This window comes from Micromesistius poutassou (assembly GCF_964030765.1).
Source record: "Micromesistius poutassou genome assembly, chromosome: 23".
Taxonomy (NCBI): Eukaryota; Metazoa; Chordata; class Actinopteri; order Gadiformes; family Gadidae; genus Micromesistius; species Micromesistius poutassou.
This window is the reverse complement of record NC_140293.1, coordinates 6,004,449-6,025,886: the sequence shown is the minus strand read 5'-3', so window position 1 is coordinate 6,025,886 and position 21,438 is coordinate 6,004,449. Positions and strand designations below refer to the sequence as shown.

The following is a 21,438-nucleotide window of genomic DNA, read 5'->3' as shown; positions in this document are numbered from 1 at the left end:
CATAACGTGCAGATCATTTGTGTTCATTGGTGAATCATGACGGATATTGTGTGTCAAATGTAACGTGCATCCGATGACTCTGCAGTTCAGATGTCGTCACACATGTTGATGTACTGATCTGATCTGAGAGTATTGGCTTTATTCAGAGAAGTATGGAAGAGATGCTTATTTTTATCATTTATAAATTGAAAAACTATGGACCATTGGTAGGTAAATTTAATTTGTCTGTTATTAGATGTCAAGGTTTGACAGGCTTTGGATAAAAACATCTATTAATGTGGGGATAAAATATACTCAAATACCAACCATAGCTTGTAAGTGACGAGAGCGAAACTCAATAAATAATGGCAAGGAAACTATACAGACATATTACATTTATACAAACATCAATGAAAAAACAAACCACGCAAGTAAAACATGAGTCTGAAGGTCACTTTTATTAAATTCACAGCGAGGAAACAGAATTGGTAGTATCAGATGCCGAGCCTAGAGGATCCAAACGTTCAGTGATATACGAATGGAGGAACGAGTTCATTGATGTGAAACCTAGCAGGCAGTACATATACTGTCAGACCTCTGCTAGCAGAGTATGTCTTTGAGTTCTGGCTCATCATAATACACCCAGGAATATAGCCCTCAAAGATCTACAGCAACAACACAAAGAATACTGGATAAATGTGCTCTTCGATATGATTCCGCTCAGGCTCACGCCCTCACGGGACTTAAAATATTTACAGAATACTGTCATGTAAAGGTTGCTTTAGCAGCGCTAGATTTCAGTGGATGAGGTCGGATCACTCTCGTTGCAGCGACTTTGTGATCGGATCCCATTTTAAACAGCAGTTGTAGCAGCGTCTACCATTGAGTTCAAATCAAAAGGTTCATACATGTATTAAGAGTGGCTACACACACCCCAGGACAAAACAGTGATACAGTGAAATAATACAGATGATGATCGCTAATTGACTCTCAAGTGTTTAAATACTTCTCAAATCATCTTTTATAGTCAAAGCAACTCAATCGGTACAACCAAGGGTTTTATAATGCGGTTTTATAACCATTATCTTCAACCCAACGCCGCCCCATATCATTTTAGTGTTTTACTACCAAACACACCAAGTCATTATTGCTCTCCAGTCTGTCACCACAGTGTGTATGAACGCATATATCCGGTTTAACTTGGATATTTAGTATTTGCCGACGGCGTGTAGTTCGCTACGCTAGGGCGTCCTGTGTGTACCCATGAACGAGAATAGTTTAGTTTAAGTATAGTATAAAACTACAACAAGCGACAGTGGTGTGTGTGTGTGTGTGTGTGTGTGTGTGTGTGTGTGTGTGTGTGTGTGTGTGTGTGTGTGTGTGTGTGTGTGTGTGTGTGTGTGTGTGTGTGTGTGTGTGTGTGTGTGTGTACACATGTTCAGTGGGTTTAACATGCATACATTTAATGATACGCAAGGAGTTCATCTTTTGTTGCTATCCACTCGTGTTGCCATGGGGACGGGGATGGTGTGGGACGGGGGGGCTGTTTCTATGACAACACGGTGAGGGTGACGGTGCCCTTGGTCTTCTTCAGGATGCCCACCGCCTCCTCGTGGGTCACGCCCTCCAGCGTCACGCCGTTCACCGCCATGATCTGGTCCCCGCGCTTCAGACGCCCGTCCTCCGCCGCCGCACCCTGAGCGCAGACAGACAGACAGACAGACAGACAGACAGACAGACAGACAGACAGACAGACAGACAGACAGACAGACAGACAGACAGAGACGCGCGGACAGATGGACACAGATTCACACACACAGACAGACAACACAGCACACACACACATGCACACAATAAGACGGACACACGCACATGCACGCAGACAGACACACATGCACGCACATACAGACGGACAGACAGGCACTCACAGGTACAGACAGACAGACATTCACACAGACACACGGACACACACAGCATTTTTCTTAATGAAATGGGTCCTCAATAATACAAATGAATAAATAAACGCATAAAGTCCGGATGTCGAAAAATCCTGAAACCAAAACCTTTTGTTACGGCTCACCTTTCCGAAGACGGTCTTCACGTAGATGGGCAGGTCTCCGTGGGGACTACCGTAGCCCCCGACGATGCTGAAGCCCAGGCCGTCGGGCCCCCGGTCCAGGGTGATGGACTTGTACTGGGGGGGGCTGCACGCAAGCGCACAACGTGATCAGAACAGAGGAAGATATCAGGACCGTAGCAGGGGGGTCGTCTAGTCGTAGCTAGGGGTGTAAATCAGAGCCTTCATGACGATTCGATACGATATCGATTTCTTACGCCAACGATTCGATTGTTTTCGATACTTCAGAATTCCCCACGATTCGATTCGATTTCTTTTACATTATATCTACTGATATAATATCTATCAAATAAATCAACAAAAAAATGTATCATTTACCTTTTATTGAGAATACAGAAACAGTATTCTATACACACTTTAGTGCTTACTGTGCAGGTCTAAAAATTAATCGATACTCTTGCGGACAAATCGATGCATCGAATCGTCGGCTGTATAAGCGATTAATCGATACAAATCGATTCATATTTACACCCCTAATCGTAGCGGCAGTATACGTATTGACCGTCGGAACGATACAATAAGATGGATCGGACGATAAGCTGATGTGGACAATAAGAATAGGGGTGAGGCGTTTGATCCTGTCAAGGCCAACCACTACTAACTACTTCATGACATGCATCAAATGAACATTTGTGGTGTTTGGTCACTGTGGACAAAACGTCTGCTAAATGAAAGTAGTCGATCTTGTGATGGCGACTGGCAGTTACCTGAGGTCGTCTTGGAAGATGCAGCTGGGTGTGAGAGCCTCCGCTACCTGGCTCTCTGAGGGGCCTGTCACTGTGGTGTCCCCACCCGACACCACCTGAGACAGACAGACAGACAGACAGACAGACAGACGCACGCAGAGAAACACACATGCAGGCACAAAGATTGCAGCTTAGTTCAGTCGCTCCACCGGCAGTGTAATCAATGCAAAACCGTGATGCACCCCGGCTATCTGGTCGATAAGCTTGTGCCACTTGGCCGGCTAAACCGGTTTACGCTACACTTCAAAGTCTACAATAGACAAGGCTTCTGCGGTTCACTTCCTGCGCTCACACAATCTGTTCCTGGATAAGATCATGGGTTATCAGGAAAGATAATAGATTCATTTATTTAGTGTGTGCGAGTGGGTGTGCGTCTGGGTGTGTGCGTGCATGTGCATCTGGGTGTGTGTGTGCGCGTGCACGTGCGCCTGTGTACGTGTGTGTGTGTGTGTGCACGTCTGGGTGCATGTGTGCACGTGCGTTTGCATCTGGGTGCGTGTGTGCACGTGGGTCTTGGTGTGTGTGTGTGTGTGTGTGTGTGTGTGTGTGTGTGTGTGTGTGTGTGTGTGTGTGTGTGTGTGTGTGTGTGTGTGTGTGTGTGTGTGTGTGTGTGTGTGTGTGCGCGTTTGTGAGCGCGTGCGTACCTGCAGCTCGATGGTTCCTGTGGCGTTCTTCAGCAGAGCGACGGCCTGTGCGTGGGTCATGCCGTCCGCTGGCGTTCCACAGATGCTCACAATCCGGTCGCCCGTCTGCGTTTCGTCCGAGGGTGGAGAGAAACGTTAGTCAGCGGTGTCGGAGTTCACCGTTGTTCCGCTAGATGTGTTTTTTTACGTTTTGACTACCTTACTTTTCCTTCTATACAAGTGGGGCTATAATTGGGGAGGAAATGACTGCACTGTTCTTATATCAGCACCTGTGGTCGTTTAGCCGGCTGAGGTACTTTTGGGAGTATTAGGTGGAAATAGTACCGGGAATGTCGAGCGGTAACAGTGGAAAGAATCCATTAGGCTTGCGAAACCACCCAGTATTTAAGATGCAAGTGAGACAATGAAAATGGGCCTTTTGAGTGTTGGAAATTCACGGAGAAAGGGGCTGTATGAGGCAGGTTAATACACTACAAGAAAGTTGCAAAAGCTTAAGAAAGCTTTTGCAGAAAGAGGGAAGGGGGTCTACCACTGTAATCTGTGTATTCACACAGAGGATAATACACAAAGGCAAACCATGGTTGCATTTGTATTGCTTGCGTTTTCAGTGACCTTTTTGCTGTCTTGTTTTGTGAAAGGAGGCTGTGTGAACGAGCCATAACAGATTATTCCCCCGGTCGTCTGGAGCAAGTGTTCTCTATATACTAGGCTCAATGTTCTGGTCACGGCTGTGACAGATTTATTACTCGCGGTTGTCTCTCGAGCTATTGTTCTCCTCCTCTTGGCCCGTCGTCACACAGAGAAACAATTGTCTGTGCTTCGGTTCCATTTTAACCAGAAGGAGCTAGAAAATCAGTTGGGGCTGTAGGCGCTTGTCCTTTAAGTTTGGGGCCCACAGGACTGAACAGAGTGGGAACAAGTAAATAGTTGTGGCTCGCATTTCATTATCCGTAGTGGCCTTTTTTTGTTGTGTGAGGGTCACAAGCGTTTTGGCTCCGAGACCCACCTGTGTGGGGGCACCTTTTGACCTTTTGAACCCAGCGAATATTAAACACAGTAAAAAATAAGCACTGCATTCTCAATACCATGCCAGAAAATGTGAGACGTCAAAATTTCTTTATATAATGTTTGCCCATACCGTAATCTCCTTGGTCAGTCTTCAAACATACCAATGATTGAATTATACAAACAAGGCATGTAGGAATGCGTATGTATTTACAGGTCTACCACTCTTTTGTAATAATTAATTTCAAGCACTTTTCAAGGACAAATTCTGGGTTTTTCCAGGCCCAAAATAAGGCTTAGCAGCGGAGGTCAAGAATTGTATTTTTTCTTTGATCCCCTGCTGCCACTTATGGTCCCAGACCCACGGGTTGGAAAGCCCCTGTCTAAACCAAGCCTTCCCAGTGGGATGCGACCCCATGTCGGCTCCTCACTTTGAGCTGCTGGGTCTGGGCGGCGAGCCCCCCCGGATTCATCATGGCGATGAAGATGGGCACGTCCCCCAAGGGGCTGCCCAGGCCCCCCGCGATGCTGATGCCCAGGGAGTCCGAGGGGCCTTTGGTGAACTCCACGTTACGGACCTCCTGCTGGTCCAGAGCTGAGACAGGGAGACATCGAATTTGGACAATTCAGAATCTAACCAGAAATGTAAATATTCTTTAGATTTGATTTATTTTTTTAATACAGGGCCCGTTTGTACATCACACCCCTCTTACACATTTATTGTATGTGGCACTTAATGTACACACTTATTGTATGTTGTACGTCCTGGCACTTAAAAATAGTACTTAGCATAGTGTAGCATCTTATCCTAGCTATCTTTGTTGTACACAGGGAATGGGTTAACCTGGGTTAACAACTGTAAGTGCTTGGCACTTGGTTCTATGAACATCCTTACTGTACCGACATATGACCACCGAGATATATTGTTTCTCTTTCTTCTGACTAATACTTATCCCAAGTCGCTTTGGATGAAAGCGTCTGCTAAATGCCCTGAATGTAAATGTTCTTAAGATTAATTATTCAATTTTTAATACAGGGCCCGTTTGTACAAGCCACAGCCCTGTCACAACAGATACAGTGGCATTGTTCCCCTGGCATGCGTGAATCAATATCAGGAGGCGAGCAGCGATGACTGGGCTTCACGGCGTGTTTGTACGGGGTCCGGAGACTTGAAAGGCTGGTTGCACTTACATTCCTGACTCCTGCTGTGTTTATCCAGGTCGCCATGGCTCCCCGGGTCGCTGGGCGAGGAGGCCAGTCCCACGGGGCCACTGCCCTGGGACAGTCTCCTCTCGGAGTGGAAGGGCCCCGCTTTGAACCGGCCCACCTCCATGACGATGGGCCCCACGCAGCACTGGGAGACGTGACACAAACAATGGTTTCAGAGGAATCCACAATGATCGTCGGTAGGTGAGTAAGGGTGAGTCGAATTTGTGACATTCAAAGAGACTGGTCACACGGTGCTCACAAGCTGTAAATAAATAAAAGCAGTAAAGAAAGTTTCTTTTTTAAAAGGGTTCACAGAGTCCACAGCGCGTAGAGGGCAGTGTGGCATTATTTAATTCATTGTTGGGACTCATTATTTTTTCTCGACTTTGTTCATGAGGAAACGTTGTTATTGTGAGACAAAACTATGCCAAATATTTTCCATTTCACCACTCCTCCTCTTCTGCGGTGTTCCCCATCACCCATCCAGGGGTCAGGGGTCAGCTTAGCTCAGGAGGGAGAGCGGGTTGCCCTGGGGTTGCTAGTTAGATCCCCGGAGTGTCGAGGTGCCCCTGAGCAAGTCGCCACACCCTAACTGCTCCTGACAAGCTGGCTGTCGCCCTGCATGGTTGACTCCGCCGTCGGTGTGTGAATGCGTGTATGAACTGTGTGTACGTCACTTTAGATAAGGGTCTGCTAAATGTCACCCATGATAAGCCTGTAGAGTCCGGTCAGCTGGCCTGGAGGTAGGGTTTTGGGGGTGGGGGTGTCCGGGGTGAGGGTACCTTGAGTATGGCCGCCACCCCTTCCTGGGTGGAGGAACGCACGTCCTCGCCGTTGACGGACAGGATCTGGTCGCCCTGCATCAGACGGCCGTCGCTGTCCACCAGGCCCCCGCTGACGATGTCCGACACGAACACGCCTGTGTCACTCCTGGACAGACGGGGACACACACACACACACACACACACACACACACACACACACACACACACACACACACACACACACACACACACACACACACACACACACACACAGAAAGGGTTACATGGCGTGACGATAGAACTGCAGTCACGTTCTCAACCACTGGAAAAATGCTTTTGCTGGTCTCAGAATGAATTTTGGTTACACCTGAATCTCTACGGTCAATTTCTCAAATATAACCAGGGGCAATTTGGCTAATTTATCTCGACAATGCAACGCAAACGTACAAACAAACTCGCGAGCGGAAAATAGCAGTTTCCACCACTTGGGACTGCTGAAGTGCAGCAGGTAGGAACAGACCCTATTTAAAGGTTTCTACCTAAACAAACACAGAGTAGCATTTGTTTGCGGGCCCCAATCTGTCCTCTCTCCACACACGGCGCTCGCTTCGATTACCATATAGAGTACTGCTTAAACCGACCACGTCCATAAAGGGATAAGGCCTGACAGTGTATATCTCAGCACTAGCATTGGGTGTCCCCCAATTGTAATTGTCAGTCTCACGGCCAGCGCCTGTAATTGTGTGGCCTCGATTTTGCCTCCTGTGCTCCGAAAGATAGCATCTCAGAACAGAAACAAACAAACCCCCCCCCCACCTCCGTATCTTTAATTCGGTGCTCCTTTAAGTCCATACGAGGGGATGTCGAAGTGACGGGGGGGATTTTTTTGTTTTTCCTTCATTACGTCTGCAATCTTTAACCAGTGCGGACGCTGCAGTTTCTGAAGTGGCGATGGCCACGTGTGGATTAGGACAAACGCAGGGTTTGGAGGCACACACACACACACACACACACACACACACACACACACACACACACACACACACACACACACACACACACACACACACACACCACGGCCGCAGGAGCCTGGCTGTGACTATCCCCTCACCACTAAATGCCACGTTCCAGCCTCCTTATTTGTTATTCTTCTTCATATTTTTCTGTTGCACTCTTTTTTTCCACTTGTTTTTTTTTTTCCTCCCTGCTCAAGTCGTATTGGAACAATGATGTCAATGGCCGCCATGAGAGAAGGGGTATGGAACCTAGCTTTAATATATTCAACGTGAGCTCGCCTTCATCCTATTGGTTGACGGGGGCGTAGGCTACAGTGCTCCCTGGATAGTTTTATTTACACGCTACTGCTAGCCTAGGCAGTATTAAAAATGTTCTTTCATTGCATTTTTGTTTCTTGGCAAGCACAGACACATTTTATAGCACACCGTAAATCTTAACAGGGACACATGGGGGCGCACACACACACACACACACACACACACACACACACACACACACACACACACACACACACACACACACACACACACACACAGGGATGTATGTTTGTACATGCTTGTTGTGTGTTTGTTTGGCTGTGAAATCCATGAAGTTAGCCTTGCAAGGCCTTTGGCTCACCCTGGGGGGTCAGAGGGACCACCATGCAACACACACACACACACACACACACACACACACACACACACACACACACACACACACACACACACACACACACACACACACACACACACACACACACACCTGAGCGACAGCAGTGGAATGCCCTCAAGGCCAATTTTGTTCAGGGAGAAAAACAAGCGCAAAAACACATGCAGGCCTCTGCTAATCTACTGAGTAGGTTATGCATGGCTGGTCGTGTGTCTGGCTGTTAAGGTTATGCAAAACTGTGTGTGTCTGCGTGTGTGTGTGTCTGCGTGTACGTGTGTGTGCACGTGCGTGTCTTTGTGTGTATGCGTGTGTGTGTGTGCAAGTGCGTTTGTGTGTGTGCGCGTGTGAGTTTGTGTGTGTCTGTGCTTGTGTTAAGCGTGTGTGTGTGTGTGTGTGTGTGTGTGTGCGCCTGCTTGGCACTGCAGACTAAATGTGAATCTGTGGAACTGTTTCTATAATTTCTTCCTCAGCACACACACACTATCCTAAGGCCTTTTGACAACCATTTACCTTAACTCCCGTGATCTGCATTAACGAGAGAGAAAGACCAGACGTTACTTTACAAATGGCTACAGGATAGGATGAAGGAGGAAATTAAAGAGCGACCAGGGTCATTAGCAGCGGATAAGGTATGCACCGTCCAGAAACTATATCCAGCAGACTAATTATCCTCTGTTCAAAGTCTAGTGGTGCATGCAGTCTCAGTATTGTGACTAGATTATAAATACAAGGCTTCCAGACAGTACTTAAGGCTATCTGTTGCAGGAAAGGTAATCCACTAATTGTCCTCCTCGCTATTAGTTTATTGGGCGGTCCATTCCTTTAAGATAAACAAAAAGACAATAACCACACCAGGTTGTTGCAGTTGCTGATGACTGATGTAACATGTCATGCGAAGTAAGTAAAATAAACATGTGCTTGAAAAAGTGATGCAGGTCTATTGTGCTAAGTTTGTATTGCTACTGTAAACATTCCTCTCGTTCCCTCAGAACATCACAAGGGCAGGGTTGTATGGTATTCCGATAACTGACAGATTGTCACGTTTGTCGGCCTGCGGTGGTACCAGTGGGTAAAATAAAGTGGTATTTTGTTCCCATGTGGCCCCTTTGAGAGCACAGCCCAACAGCTGATAGTCAAGGACGACTGCACGCAGCCGCCCTTTACAAAGACAACACAAAATAGAAAAGGCGTTGAGAACAAAACCAAAACTAAATAAACTGCACACAATCAGTCACGGATAAGAGAGAAATATTTACATGGAGTGTAAATATTGAATTTAGAAATTAATTTAGAAATTTAGAAATTCAAATGCCAATGTCGAAAGAGAGATATCAAGGGACATTCTTTTGCTTATGTCACGCCTCGATAGCGCAGCCAACGATTAAAATATGAATGTACGAATTTTCAAAAATTCTGGAAATTCCCCAAAAAGCTGGAGATTCCGAGAAATTCTGGAAATTCTGAAAATTCCTGTTGAAGTTTCCTCACCTTCTTCCCACGATGCTGAGGCCCAGGCCCTGGCCGGGGCTCTTCAGGAGCTCCACGGTGAAGGTGTCCCACAGGTCCTCCTCCTTGAACTGGGCCTCGTCCCGGTACACCCGCAGCCTGACCTGCTGGGGGGTCTGCCGCAGCACGCTGATGGCCTGGTCGTGGCTGGCCGCGCGCAGGTCCATGTCGTTCACCTGGAGACGCAGAAAAAGATGATGATGGTGAAGAAGAAGATGCAGATGAAGAAGAAGAAGACGAAATGTAATTGGCTGCTTACATCTTCACATAAGAAGCCAAAAGAGACATTTGTTTTTGGCGAAGTTCACTCTTTTAAGAATTTTGATATTCTTTAAAAAAAGTTTTATTTCCGCTTTAATTGGTACAGAGAAGATACTGTTGTTCCATAGAGAACACAAAAATGACAAAATCCCTGAATTAACTTTGACCTATGTGCTCTGTGTCCAGTAGCCTTCACCCGGCCACTCTATCGCCTGGAACAAATTCATTAGCCCCTGCTACAGACACCATGTATACATTTCCATCTGCGATCACCTCCACTGGCCTGTGTTGGGCCAATGAAACCTCCAGCACAACAACAATGCACGGAAGGTATCCCTTTTCAGTCACGGACACAACAATGGCCGTCTTGTTGTCTTTCCAATAGATGAGGGGGGTGGGGGGGGGGGAGTGGGGTGGTGGGGAGGGCGACAAGAATGAAGACATTGGTTCTGCTGCTGACGCGTTTCATCTCTGGGACTTTGTTAACAAACACTGACCTGGTGGCTCCGCTCCAGGAGCGAATAGAAGTCGAGGGGCAATTAAGTCGTAAGGTGGTCTCTGTGTGTGTGTGTGTGTGTGTGTGTGAATGCTTCTCCATTGACTGCGATACCAAACCCTTCCTCCCCCACATCCTTGCCCTGCCTCCTATTGAAGCCCAGAGGTCACCGAAAGGCTGAACTCAAAACTTCAGTCACTTGAATCACCCGTCTGAAGCCGGTTTTTGAAACCTTACTCCGGTTCGTTCCCTTTGCTTTGATGAGTTAATTCTGGCCGCTGCTCTTGTGATCTCCGCGTTTGTCACATGTGCAGAATTTGAGGAATGTATACGGCATAAGGAAAGGATTAATGTGTCGTTGTCGCGGTGTCTTAACAGGTCACTTCCTGCAAGCTCACATTTCCCCCTGACCTCGAGGAGATTCTAGCGAAAACCTCCACGCCTCTAATGAACGTTGGGAGTTCTTAATCAAACCCCTGCTTTAGATTTACACTGTAGAGAGATGTGATGTCCAGTCATCGTTAAAACACTGTGTCCACAGTGGGGGTCTCCATAAAACTTTAACACACCGTTAACCCTGCCAGAACAAATACCAGCCAAGACCAAGTGTGAGAGATGGCGTTTTTTCTTTTTCCATCAAACTTAAGTTCCTCGGGAACGTCGCCATCGCCTTTAAAAAAAAAAGGTTCTAGAAGGTGCCACGCGGCATTCCTAACACCACACCTCCAGTATCTGGTCTCCTGCCCACAGCCGGCCGTCCTTGGAGGCGGCGCCCTCCTCGTAAACCTCGTGGATAATGATGGCCCCCTGCGGTGATAAAATGAGAGAAGAAGAAGGAGGAGGAGAGAGGAGGGGGATGGGGAAGGGGGAGAGAGAGGTGTAGAGAGAGGGGGAGAGAAAGAGTGTGTTAATGGTTTGGACAAGAGACAAAAAGTCTGTGCCTGAGGCATGAGAAGATATAATCACGGCCTTCGAGAAGAGCGAGAAGACGAGAAAAATGACTGGGCACAAAAGTGACCTTGATTTAAAGGAAAGATTATGAAAGATAAATGTTTTAATGAAAATAATAAGGTCTGTTGGGAGAAAGAAATGGTGAAGCGATGATATCTGTGATAAGTTTCATTAAAAGCAAACGAGTGAGTGAGCAGGTTTTTACACTCAGTACGTTTACATGCACACCTTAATTCGATTAAAGCCATAGCTCGATTATGCTCCTCAATTGGACAACTGCAATTGTCCGCGTATACATGGCGGTGAGTAAATCGATTCATTGGCCGAAGCGTGTCATGCCCCGGTACGATAGGTGGCGCTGTGCCCATTTCAACTAGTGGTAATTGAGCCACCGGTTGACCTCTTTACGTCACCAGCAACAACAAACTCATTCGAGAAAGCGATGTTTCAGCAGACAGCTGTCAGTTCACTTCGGGTCTATATAATTTCTCCGACGCTCCATTGTTCCGACCTCTCGGTCGTATGCCGACTCCTCCGGCTGCTCTGCCGGCGGAGCAGTCCGCATACGACCGAACTGACAGTGAACTGTGAACTGACAGCTGTCAGCTGTCTGCTGAAACATCGCTTTCTCCTCCAATCTGGACTTCAGAGAGTCAACGCCAAAGTTAATTTCCCCCAATTCCTTTTCCCCATGGGCGACATAAACCCGACTAGGAGTCTTTACTTGTTGTGGAAGTACCAGAGAGTCGGAGAACCCGACGCAGTCTGTAAGATTCATAATATCAGAGAATACCCCTGTCAGTTCGGCCGCGGCGCAATGAATGAATAAAGATCGTAGTTATTTTACAACCTCGTTGATGAGCAACATTTAGAAAAACATGGACTTAGGGGGTTAAATCGAAGCGTAGTGTGAAACTGAATGCATGTTGATGATGATACACTCCTTATAGGGGGTAACGACATTGGCACGACACCGGCTTCCTCCATCTTCTGCGCCAGCTTTTTAAATAAATCGCCGACCCAAAGTTAGTTGACAGCTGTCTACTGAAAACATCTTTCTCCCACCGGAGCAGCCCCTCCGCCGCCCGGCCGTATACGGCATTCCCCGCCGCGGCGCAATGAATGAATAAATATCGTAAACACGTCGGAAGAAAAAAACATTTATTTTGACAGATGTGCCCGAAGTTACTACTTTACAACCTTGTTGATGACCCACATTTAGAAAAACATGTACTTTTAATTCAGCCTTGGGTGAAATCGAAGTGTAGTGTCTGTTTTAATGAATGCATGCCATGCGCACTCCCGCGGCCGGGACACAATTCTTATGGGGGTAACTACATTCACCGGCTTCCTCCATCTTCTGCGCCACCTTTTTAAATAAATCGCCGTTTCTCGTTATCCCTTATCCGACGGCGGCGACAACAACAACAACAACAAGACTATCGTCTCCTTCTACTTCCGGCTCACAGCCCCGGGAAAAGATCTCGAGCATGCGCAGAACGCAAATCAACGCATAATCCAATTCGATTGGCTACATGCACGCTTAGCTCGACTATGAATCGCATTATCTAGGGGTCTTAATTCGACTATGAGTAACCCAATTCGATTCGAGTATAGCTCGACTAAGGTGTATACATGCATCTTAGTAATCCAATCATAGTTGGACTAAGCCAATAAGTCGACTTTCTTGAGTGTCATGTAAACGCACTGACTGTGTGTGTGTGTGTGTGTGTGTGTGTGTGTGTGTGTGTGTGTGTGTGTGTGTGTGTGTGTGTGTGTGTGTGTGTGTGTGTGTGTGTGTGTGTGTGTGTGTGTGTCGAATGTTCCCACACCCTGATCAAAGGACACCATCTCTGTGACACCACCCGCCCTCCCTGCGGTTTACCACCACTCCTACGTCACGCGTACTTTTCCACGGCCGTCGGAGGCGCCACCATCAGAGGTTCACACAGGGTTCAGAGGTCGCATTCCCAAGCTGGATATTGTCTCCCCTGGCCCAGGCTAGACAAAAAGGCAGTGCACCCCCACCCAGACCCCGACCACCACCAGCACCACCACAACCGCCACTATCCCCCCAAGCATGACTGAGCAGACAGAATAGAGCGACCTGGGAGAACCAGGCTTTGGGGGGGGGTGTTCTGACAACATCGCCCCTGCATTCCTCCCCCCGCTGCGGGCTGTGTGTGTGTGTGTGTGTGTGTGTCAGAGCGGCATGTGTGTGTGTGTGTGGCTGTGAAACCGTCCCAGCAGGGTTCCAGGTGGGTGGCACGGCTTGTTCCCGTTTTTTTTCCCGGTGTGCTTTGAACACTCAGAAGTGTCGGGGAGACGTGAGGGTGGCAGAGTGGTCGTCGGAGCTGCTGGGGTTGAGGGGGAAGAGCGAGCACGTGGGACGCGCACGCACTCAGACACACTCCGCCACAGAAAAACACTCAGACGCACTTAGACACACTCAGGCACACTCAGACAAACCGAAACACACACTAACACACACATACACACACACACACACACACACACACACACACACACACACACACACACACACACACACACACACACTCAAAGTCCCATGGAAAGCAAAAGGGGACGGAAATAATTTCTCGGCAGTAGTACTTTCTTCGGAAACTTAGTGGGGGTGGGGGGGGGGGGGGGGGGGGGGTTGAGGTTGTGTTGTTATATGTTTGGGGGGGGGGGGGGGGGGGGGGGGGTTGTGTTGTTATATGTTTGGGGGGGGGGGGGTTGGGGTTGTGTTGTTATATGAGGGGCTACCTACCAGCAGGGTGTCGACGCCCCCGACGATGCTGAGGCCCAGGCCCGTCCGGCCCTTGGAGATGTCGATGGTGGTCTCACAGCCGGGGATGATGGGGCAGGTCGAGGGGTCAGAGGTCAGGGTGCTGGGGGTCGAGGGGCGACTCGGACCTGGGAGGGAAATGTGTTTTTCATTAGAGTTGTTATGGTTATTTTTCATGACGATGACAAAACACACGACCGGAATATTTTTCAACAATTCAACTTTAAAGACGCATTGACTTGAGTAACATTAGCAATTCATGGGGGCGTTAGATACATTATTATACAATTCCATCATCCTTCACAACCACGTCTGTCTTGTGTCTTAACCCCAGGCGACTGCACTCACTGCTGACGGGGTCCGCTTCTGCCTGGTCGATGGAGTCCAGGCTGCCCGAAGGCATGCTGGGAGAGCTGGTGAGCCCTGCGTCAGTCGACGGCCCCTGGCTCTGGCTGGTCACCACGGCGTCCACCACGGGGCAGAGGGAGGAGGAGGAGGAGGAGGACGAGGAGGTGCAGGGAGGAAGGCTCTTGTCGGAGCAGAAGGTGATCTTGGCCGGCCCTGTGGTGCTCCTCAGCAGTGAGTAGACCTGGGGAGAGAGGGAGGGAGAGTACAATGCACTGGTGTTCATTTAATTAAAAAACGGCCATGTCACTCCCACGACAAGGGAGTGAAAAGAAAGTGCTGTTATTCATGACACTTAAAGCTGCAATCAGCAGTTTTTGTTTTGATTGAATTGCGTTTTGATTGAGACTTGTGGATCTTGTGCGTTCGGCTCCGTAGCAATTGCCAAACAAAGACACAACAGAAGTGTTCTACTAAGAACAATTATAGTTAATCTAAACACAATTTCAGCACAACAAAGTAGGGCAAGCAATAAGCGCTCATTGCAGCTTTGAAAACAATATGCGACTATTTAAAGCGATGTATGCATTTTAATAAAATATTAGGTTAAACTAGGAGCTAGTATTAATAAAAGACGATTTTAAGGGAACATCCTATTATTAGATTTGTACACTATGTACACTATGCACGGCTCTATGGTTTAATCCAATGGGGAATCCACAACTATTTCTGAAGTAACACTATATCTACTACTGCTACGGGACACGGTTTGTTTTGTTTGTCCTCCGCATACTCTACCTTCTCTAGGGAGTAGCCCAGCACAGATTCACCGTTCACTGTCAACAGTTTATCGCCCGGTTTCATGCAACCCTCCTGTACGTGATAAAAGCAGCGCGAGAAGCGTTAGCGTGCTAGCGGCTAAAGAGGGCTGTGGTGGCCGCATGCTAGCTCTCACCTTCCCCGTGTGTCCCGGCATCTCCGATATGCTCTGAACCTCCACCCCGTGCGTGGTGTCCCCGTCGAGGAAGGTGATGCCCAGCTCGCCGTCGTCCTGTTTTACCAAAGTGGAAACACACAGTTGTGTGGCAAAGTATAACTTTTTGATCATCTGCTCATCAACCGTTAAAATGAAACACACTTGAAAATACGCTTTTCGTTTTTTTTTTCAAATCATACTAGTGCAGAAGGTACACAAAGTTACGGGTGGTGCAACTTGTGCTCTGCTACACACGGCCAAATGTATGGCATTGCTGAAACTGCTCCACTGCGTGAAAGACCCTAAAAGGTACTTTTTGTGTATGTATGCGTTCTGTGTCTCGGTATAGTCCTGCAGATCATTCTATGTTTCTACTAAGCCTTCTGTTGAAGCTTACACAACATCACTTCCTTTTGGTTTCCAATAGAGAGCTTGAGATTATTATATTCTTAAAGTGAAGTCAAATGTGTGCATGCGTGCGTGGGTGTGTGTGTGTGCGTTGCCAACCTTGTGTTGTACGATATGGTGTGGGTCGTGTTCCTCTGTGCCGGCATCATCTTGAGCAGCCTCACGCTGAGCGCTCGACTCAAACTGTGACGGGGAGAAAGAGAGAGAGACGCTGGCATCAAGGAGGAAACGCTAAAAAATGAATTTGGGTTAGTTGAGGGCGTGTGTGAGCGTGTGGTGGTGGGGGTGAGGGGGGGGGGGGGGGGGGGGTTCAAATTCTGACTCCTTTCCACGTTTTTTTACCCTTTGTTGTCAGTCTGAGTGAAGTTAAACCTCAACCTGTCAGCCAGCCGAGTTGGAGCCCCGAGACTTATTCCCAGAGAACTTTTACATCGTCAAAACTTTTGAGAGAGTCGGAAAAACCTTCTTTTTTTTCCAGGTTTGCGGCTCCTAAAGAACGTACAATTAGGGAAACATCTCCTGAACAGCTCTCTCTCCTGCTCTGTCTCTTTCAATCTCGACATGATTCAAACTTTGAATCTGTATGTAAAAAGCATTATAGATTTGTCTCCATTAACACCCAAAGAAAGCCCCACCCTGCTGATATCGGTGTCTGATGTACAGACTTCTATACTCTCTTACACGTCTTGGCCTGGATTGCTCCCACAAACCAGTCCCTGGCCTAGTCTACATCATCCTGCGAAAGGGAGAGAAAACGACTACAACCTTGTACAACATGGCACCACTGCCTGCTCTTGCCAGAGGCTTAACTTAAACAAGAGGTATTACCACACAACCCCCCACTGCCTTGGATTCAACTTCATGCCAGAGCAGATTTCTCAGGGCGCTAATGCCTACCTATAAAACGCTACATGAGGTAGCACATTCTTGCCTCCGCTTATACTTGATGATAGGTGCGTGTTCGCCCACTGGCACCCTATCACTCAAACCGGTTAAAGAGGATGGAGGGAATCGAATTAAATGTTAACGCCGGGGGAAGGCGGTTTGGAGGAACCAGCAAAAGCAAAGCTAGATTTTGAAAGTATCCAACCGAAGAAATCCCACCCCTCCCTTCAGACCTCCCGCCCAAGCCACGCCCCCAAAACATGCGATTAGCTCCCTAACTTTAGCATCAGGTCTGCCTAGCCTTGGGGAAGACTCTGGGCATGCGCCATGGGTAGCGGGCAGAGAGAGCTTGATTATTTCAATTTATTTGTCTGAGCATTTGAGTTATTGATGCTGTGTAAGGGTCAGAATATAAAGAGAATGTCCAAAAGTACTTCTAAAAAAAAGGCCTACCCTACCTTTTAAAAGAAGACTATCTTAAACCTTAATTTCTGAGTTTTTTCTGCAGTCCTTAATTTCTGCAGTCCTTCAGCATCCACTCCACTGGATGCTTCACAGCTGAACCTTCAATCATTGTTTGTCTGTCTTTGATCCATCCCTCCTCACCCGTCGATATTGGCACTGATGAACAGTAGCACTGACGAGGCTAATGCTATCATTAGCCTTGTCCGACGACCCTATGGATCGGGCATCAGCCTGGCCCTGCTGGCAATGTGACCCCAATCAGGGTCGGTCTGACATGTCGCCACCTCGCTCTATTGACGTCATGGCGTATTGTATTGTTTGGTCTTTCCTGTCTGTGCCTGTGCGTGTTGTGTCTGGTTCAGGGACACCATGACTTGTCCCTCGGGGTGTGACCCGGTACGGCTGGGTGTGATCGACGGATCGCTCCCTACATCGAGGGATCGGCCATGTGATTCACCCCCCAGACTCGCACGCATGCACGCACGCACGCACGCACACATACACACATACACACACGGGCAATCACCATCAATCCATAATAATAATAATAACAATACATTTATAAAACGTAAAGCGTGTTTAGAAAATAAATCTAAAATAAAAATACTACTAAAATAAAACTTCTAAATACTATACAACATTTTATTTAATATGAACACGGGCCCCACGCGAAGGTGTGTACACCTTGACCACGATTCAGACCGCCACTACCAGTCTCTTACCTCGACGGGGGGCTGCTCCTGGGGGGACCCCTCCTCTTCCCGCTCTCCCACCGGCCCCACGGCCATCTGGCCCAGGGCCCCAGTGTTCCTGGGGGCCACAGGGAGGGCGTCATAACTCACATTAACCACCCATTCCTCTGTCCAAACTTGACCCCTCAGGGCCCCCCGTGTGTGTGTGTGTGTGTGTGTGTGTGTGTGTGTGTGTGTGTGTGTGTGTGTGTGTGTGTGTGTGTGTGTGTGTGTGTGTGTGTGTGTAAGGGGATTGCAGGTTAAGTAAAGGGTCAAGGGAGTGAGATCCTATTGAGGCAATAGTTCTTAACACCCACCCACTCTAGACCGTTTAGGTTAAATGTTGTGTGTTGAAAGGGGGGATATGTTGAATGGATGAGCATCAGTGTTCTCCGGGCAAGTCGTTTACATTAGTGAGCAAGTGTGGTTATTTATTTGTGTTTTTAGACTGAAGTCAGGGGCTCGGGCTATATTTGCAGTTTGTTCAAAATTGTTTTTTCTGTAACAGCTCCCTCTAGTGGGTCATAAGTGATATGACAGGCGTTCACTTGCACTATTAGGTCAGTGTAATAAAAAACAACAACGCTGCATTTAAATGAATCAGAAGTCTGGCTGACGTGATAAATGTGTTGAAGGCAGTGGCGTTTTAGAAACAAACAAAAGCAAAAGGATGAGAACTACCTGACAAAAATGATCTTGACTTTAGACGGAGAGCTCTTGATGATGGAGGACGCGCTCTGGTGGCTGTGGCCGTGCAGCTTCTGCCCGTTGATCTGGAAAAGTACAACATATGTAGTCATTTAAATGGCTTCTAAATACATGCACTGGTTCATTTGTTCCCAGTCCCCCCCAGTCCCTCCCAGTCCCTCCCAGTCCCTCCTCCCAGCCCCCCTCTCCCTCCAGCAGCTCCTCCCCCCTCCCTCCCAACCCCTCCCCTTTACCTCCAGAAGCTCCTCCCCCCTCCCTCCCAACCCCTCCCCTCTACCTCCAGAAGCTCCTCCCCCTCCTCCCCCCTCCCTCCCAACCCCTCCCCTCTACCTCCAGCAGCTCGTCCCCCACCGCCATGCGTCCGTCGCGGCCCACCGCTCCCTCGGGGTCGATGCCCACCACGAAGACGCTCCGGCGGGCGCGGTCCCGGTTCCCCGCCAGGCTGAGGCCCAGGCCGGACCGGCCCTTCTCCAGCTGCAGCATGTGGAGGGCCCCCGGGAGCCCGCCGTACCGCTGGGTGATCTGACCTGAGGGGAGGGGGGGGGGGGTCACAGGGGTCAATGTGTGGTCCGTGATGTCACATGGGTAATCGTCGTTAATCCATCATAATAATGATGATACATTTATTCAGCAAAGTGTGTTTCAAAATCTTTTCAAAATAAAATATTCAATAGTACCACCATAAAAAATATGAAATATATAAATAATCAATACCACTATAAACAAAACAAAAAATACTATAAAGTATAGTTTTTTTGTTGTGGCATTGAATTGAAAGTCTAGCAGTATAATCTATAATATAATAAAAGTATAATCTTATACTATCCTATATTGGATTAAATATACTAAATAAAAGTGCTATACTACACAGCGAGAATAAAAATCCCTTGATAAAAACAAGCAAATAATAATGGTACAAATCCACGGTTCAGGCGAGGTCGCCGCGCTGGGAGTGGCACGGAACGACCTGAAGTGACAAGTACGGTCTGGTGCGCCGACTGAAAAGAGACTCCCCTCCGCCGCCGCAGACCTTGTGGTTGACAATTGGGGTCCACTCGTCACTACTTATCCCTGGCACCCCGAGTGAAACAAGCACTCTGCTCTCTCACCCCCCCCCCGGCTCATAACAAACCCAATAAACAACACAAACAATGTCGTTGTTTTTTTAGGAATCTTTCCTGTGGACACTTGGCACCGGATCTGACAAAAGCGGGACGTGCGTCTGTGATGCGTAGACGGGGACTGGGTGTCTGTCTGTCTCTCTCTCCCTGTGTCTGTCTCTCGGTCTGTCTCTGTCTCTCTCTCTGTCTCTCTCTGTCTCTCTCCCTGTGTCTCTTGGTCTGTTTCTCTCTCTCTCTCCGTGTGTCTCTGTCTCTGTCTCTCTCCCTGTGTGTCTCTCTCTCATCTCGATGCTGGTTGGGTGCGTCAGGACCGGGCCTTAAGGAATAGACTGAGTGGGCAGACTATAGTAGATAGAGATTATGCATCGGCACGTAAAGTAAAGGCTGGGAGTTGAGGGAGGGGGTGGGGGGGGGGGGGCGATTGAAATGTCAGCCTGCCGCGTTAGTATTCCGAAAAGCTTTCTCGTCCTGCGCAGCGTTCCCTTCAGCCGTCTATCTCTCCTTTGTCCTTCTCCCCATCGCCACCGACCCCCCCCCCCCCCCCCCGCCCCCACTATCAGCCTCTACCTTCCCTGCATTCTCTCTATCGCATCTCTCTCTCTCTCGCTCTCTTGCTTTCTCTCTCTGCATCGCATCTCTGGCTCCCCTTTTGAGTCCTCTCTCTCTCTCTCTCTCTCTCTCTCTCTCTTTCTCTCTCTCTCTATATATCTATATATATATATATATATATATATATATATATGTCTCAGGTGGGTTGGGGCCCCGCTGTGCAGCAGAAATTGGGGGCCCCTGGTGTTGGTTGGCTTTCGCCCACTGATGCATCAGTCCTCCGCTAATCTCCCCCCGGCTCACCTTCTCCCTCGCGACCTCATCCATCTTAAACCCCCGGGACACAGACACAGACACACACTCTCTCACACACACACACACACACACACACACACACACACACACACACACACACACACACACACACACACACACACACATAATGTCGTGCACATAGGCACACCCAGGAATACACAAACACAAGAAAGTACGAAAAAAGTACATACACACCTAGATACAGCAATATCATGCACAAACAAGTACGCAAGCACACACACTTGCACATGGGAGTGTACTGCTTAACACACACCTACACGTGCACACACACAGGCATACACGCACATGCACGCGCAGAAACGCACACACGGATTGGATACAAACGCCCACACTCATGCACACACACTCATAGACGCATACATCCATCTCAATAATAACGACACACACAGACTCTTACACGCATACACAAAACAAAACCACAGCATGTGATCTCCAACCCTCTCACTCAACTCAGATACACATCGAGTCCTGGGCCATAAATGACGGTGGGACGAGTGTCACCATGTGTGCACTGGGAATCTAATTGAGACGGTGAAATATTGCCTTCCCCATACACCTACGGTGTGATTGTTAGACGCACCGAGGCAAGGTACGGGTCTCATCTGTCCCCCATCATCTGTGGTGTTTGTGTATTCTGGTTTTGCATAACAGATGAGTCTAAAGTGGTTAATTCGGGGGGAAAGATAACAGGAGAATGGGGACCTCTAGTGGCGGCTCGAAGCGTTGCATGCTGGAGTTTGGACAACACTGAGAGCCC

The 21,438-nt window shown here is 48.2% G+C and overlaps 1 protein-coding gene across 1 annotated transcript in view; it reads right to left on the bottom strand.

The window, feature by feature from the left end:
- Positions 1 to 421: 421 nt before the first annotated feature.
- Positions 422 to 21,438, bottom strand: part of LOC311368744 (multiple PDZ domain protein-like) — a 52,924-nt gene continuing 31,907 nt past the window's right edge. The window contains exons 24-41 of the mRNA XM_084487528.1: positions 20,921 to 20,934; positions 19,006 to 19,202; positions 18,649 to 18,740; positions 17,959 to 18,046; positions 15,986 to 16,069; positions 15,458 to 15,553; positions 15,301 to 15,375; positions 14,506 to 14,746; positions 14,140 to 14,285; positions 11,139 to 11,222; positions 9,641 to 9,834; positions 6,503 to 6,650; positions 5,703 to 5,865; positions 4,943 to 5,106; positions 3,507 to 3,611; positions 2,824 to 2,918; positions 2,060 to 2,183; positions 422 to 1,675 (exon numbers count right to left, since the gene is read on the bottom strand). Of these exons, the coding sequence (XP_084343654.1) occupies positions 1,529 to 1,675; positions 2,060 to 2,183; positions 2,824 to 2,918; positions 3,507 to 3,611; positions 4,943 to 5,106; positions 5,703 to 5,865; positions 6,503 to 6,650; positions 9,641 to 9,834; positions 11,139 to 11,222; positions 14,140 to 14,285; positions 14,506 to 14,746; positions 15,301 to 15,375; positions 15,458 to 15,553; positions 15,986 to 16,069; positions 17,959 to 18,046; positions 18,649 to 18,740; positions 19,006 to 19,202; positions 20,921 to 20,934 (2,257 nt within the window). The 3' untranslated portion in view covers positions 422 to 1,528. The remainder of the gene's footprint in view (positions 1,676 to 2,059; positions 2,184 to 2,823; positions 2,919 to 3,506; positions 3,612 to 4,942; positions 5,107 to 5,702; positions 5,866 to 6,502; positions 6,651 to 9,640; positions 9,835 to 11,138; positions 11,223 to 14,139; positions 14,286 to 14,505; positions 14,747 to 15,300; positions 15,376 to 15,457; positions 15,554 to 15,985; positions 16,070 to 17,958; positions 18,047 to 18,648; positions 18,741 to 19,005; positions 19,203 to 20,920; positions 20,935 to 21,438) is intronic.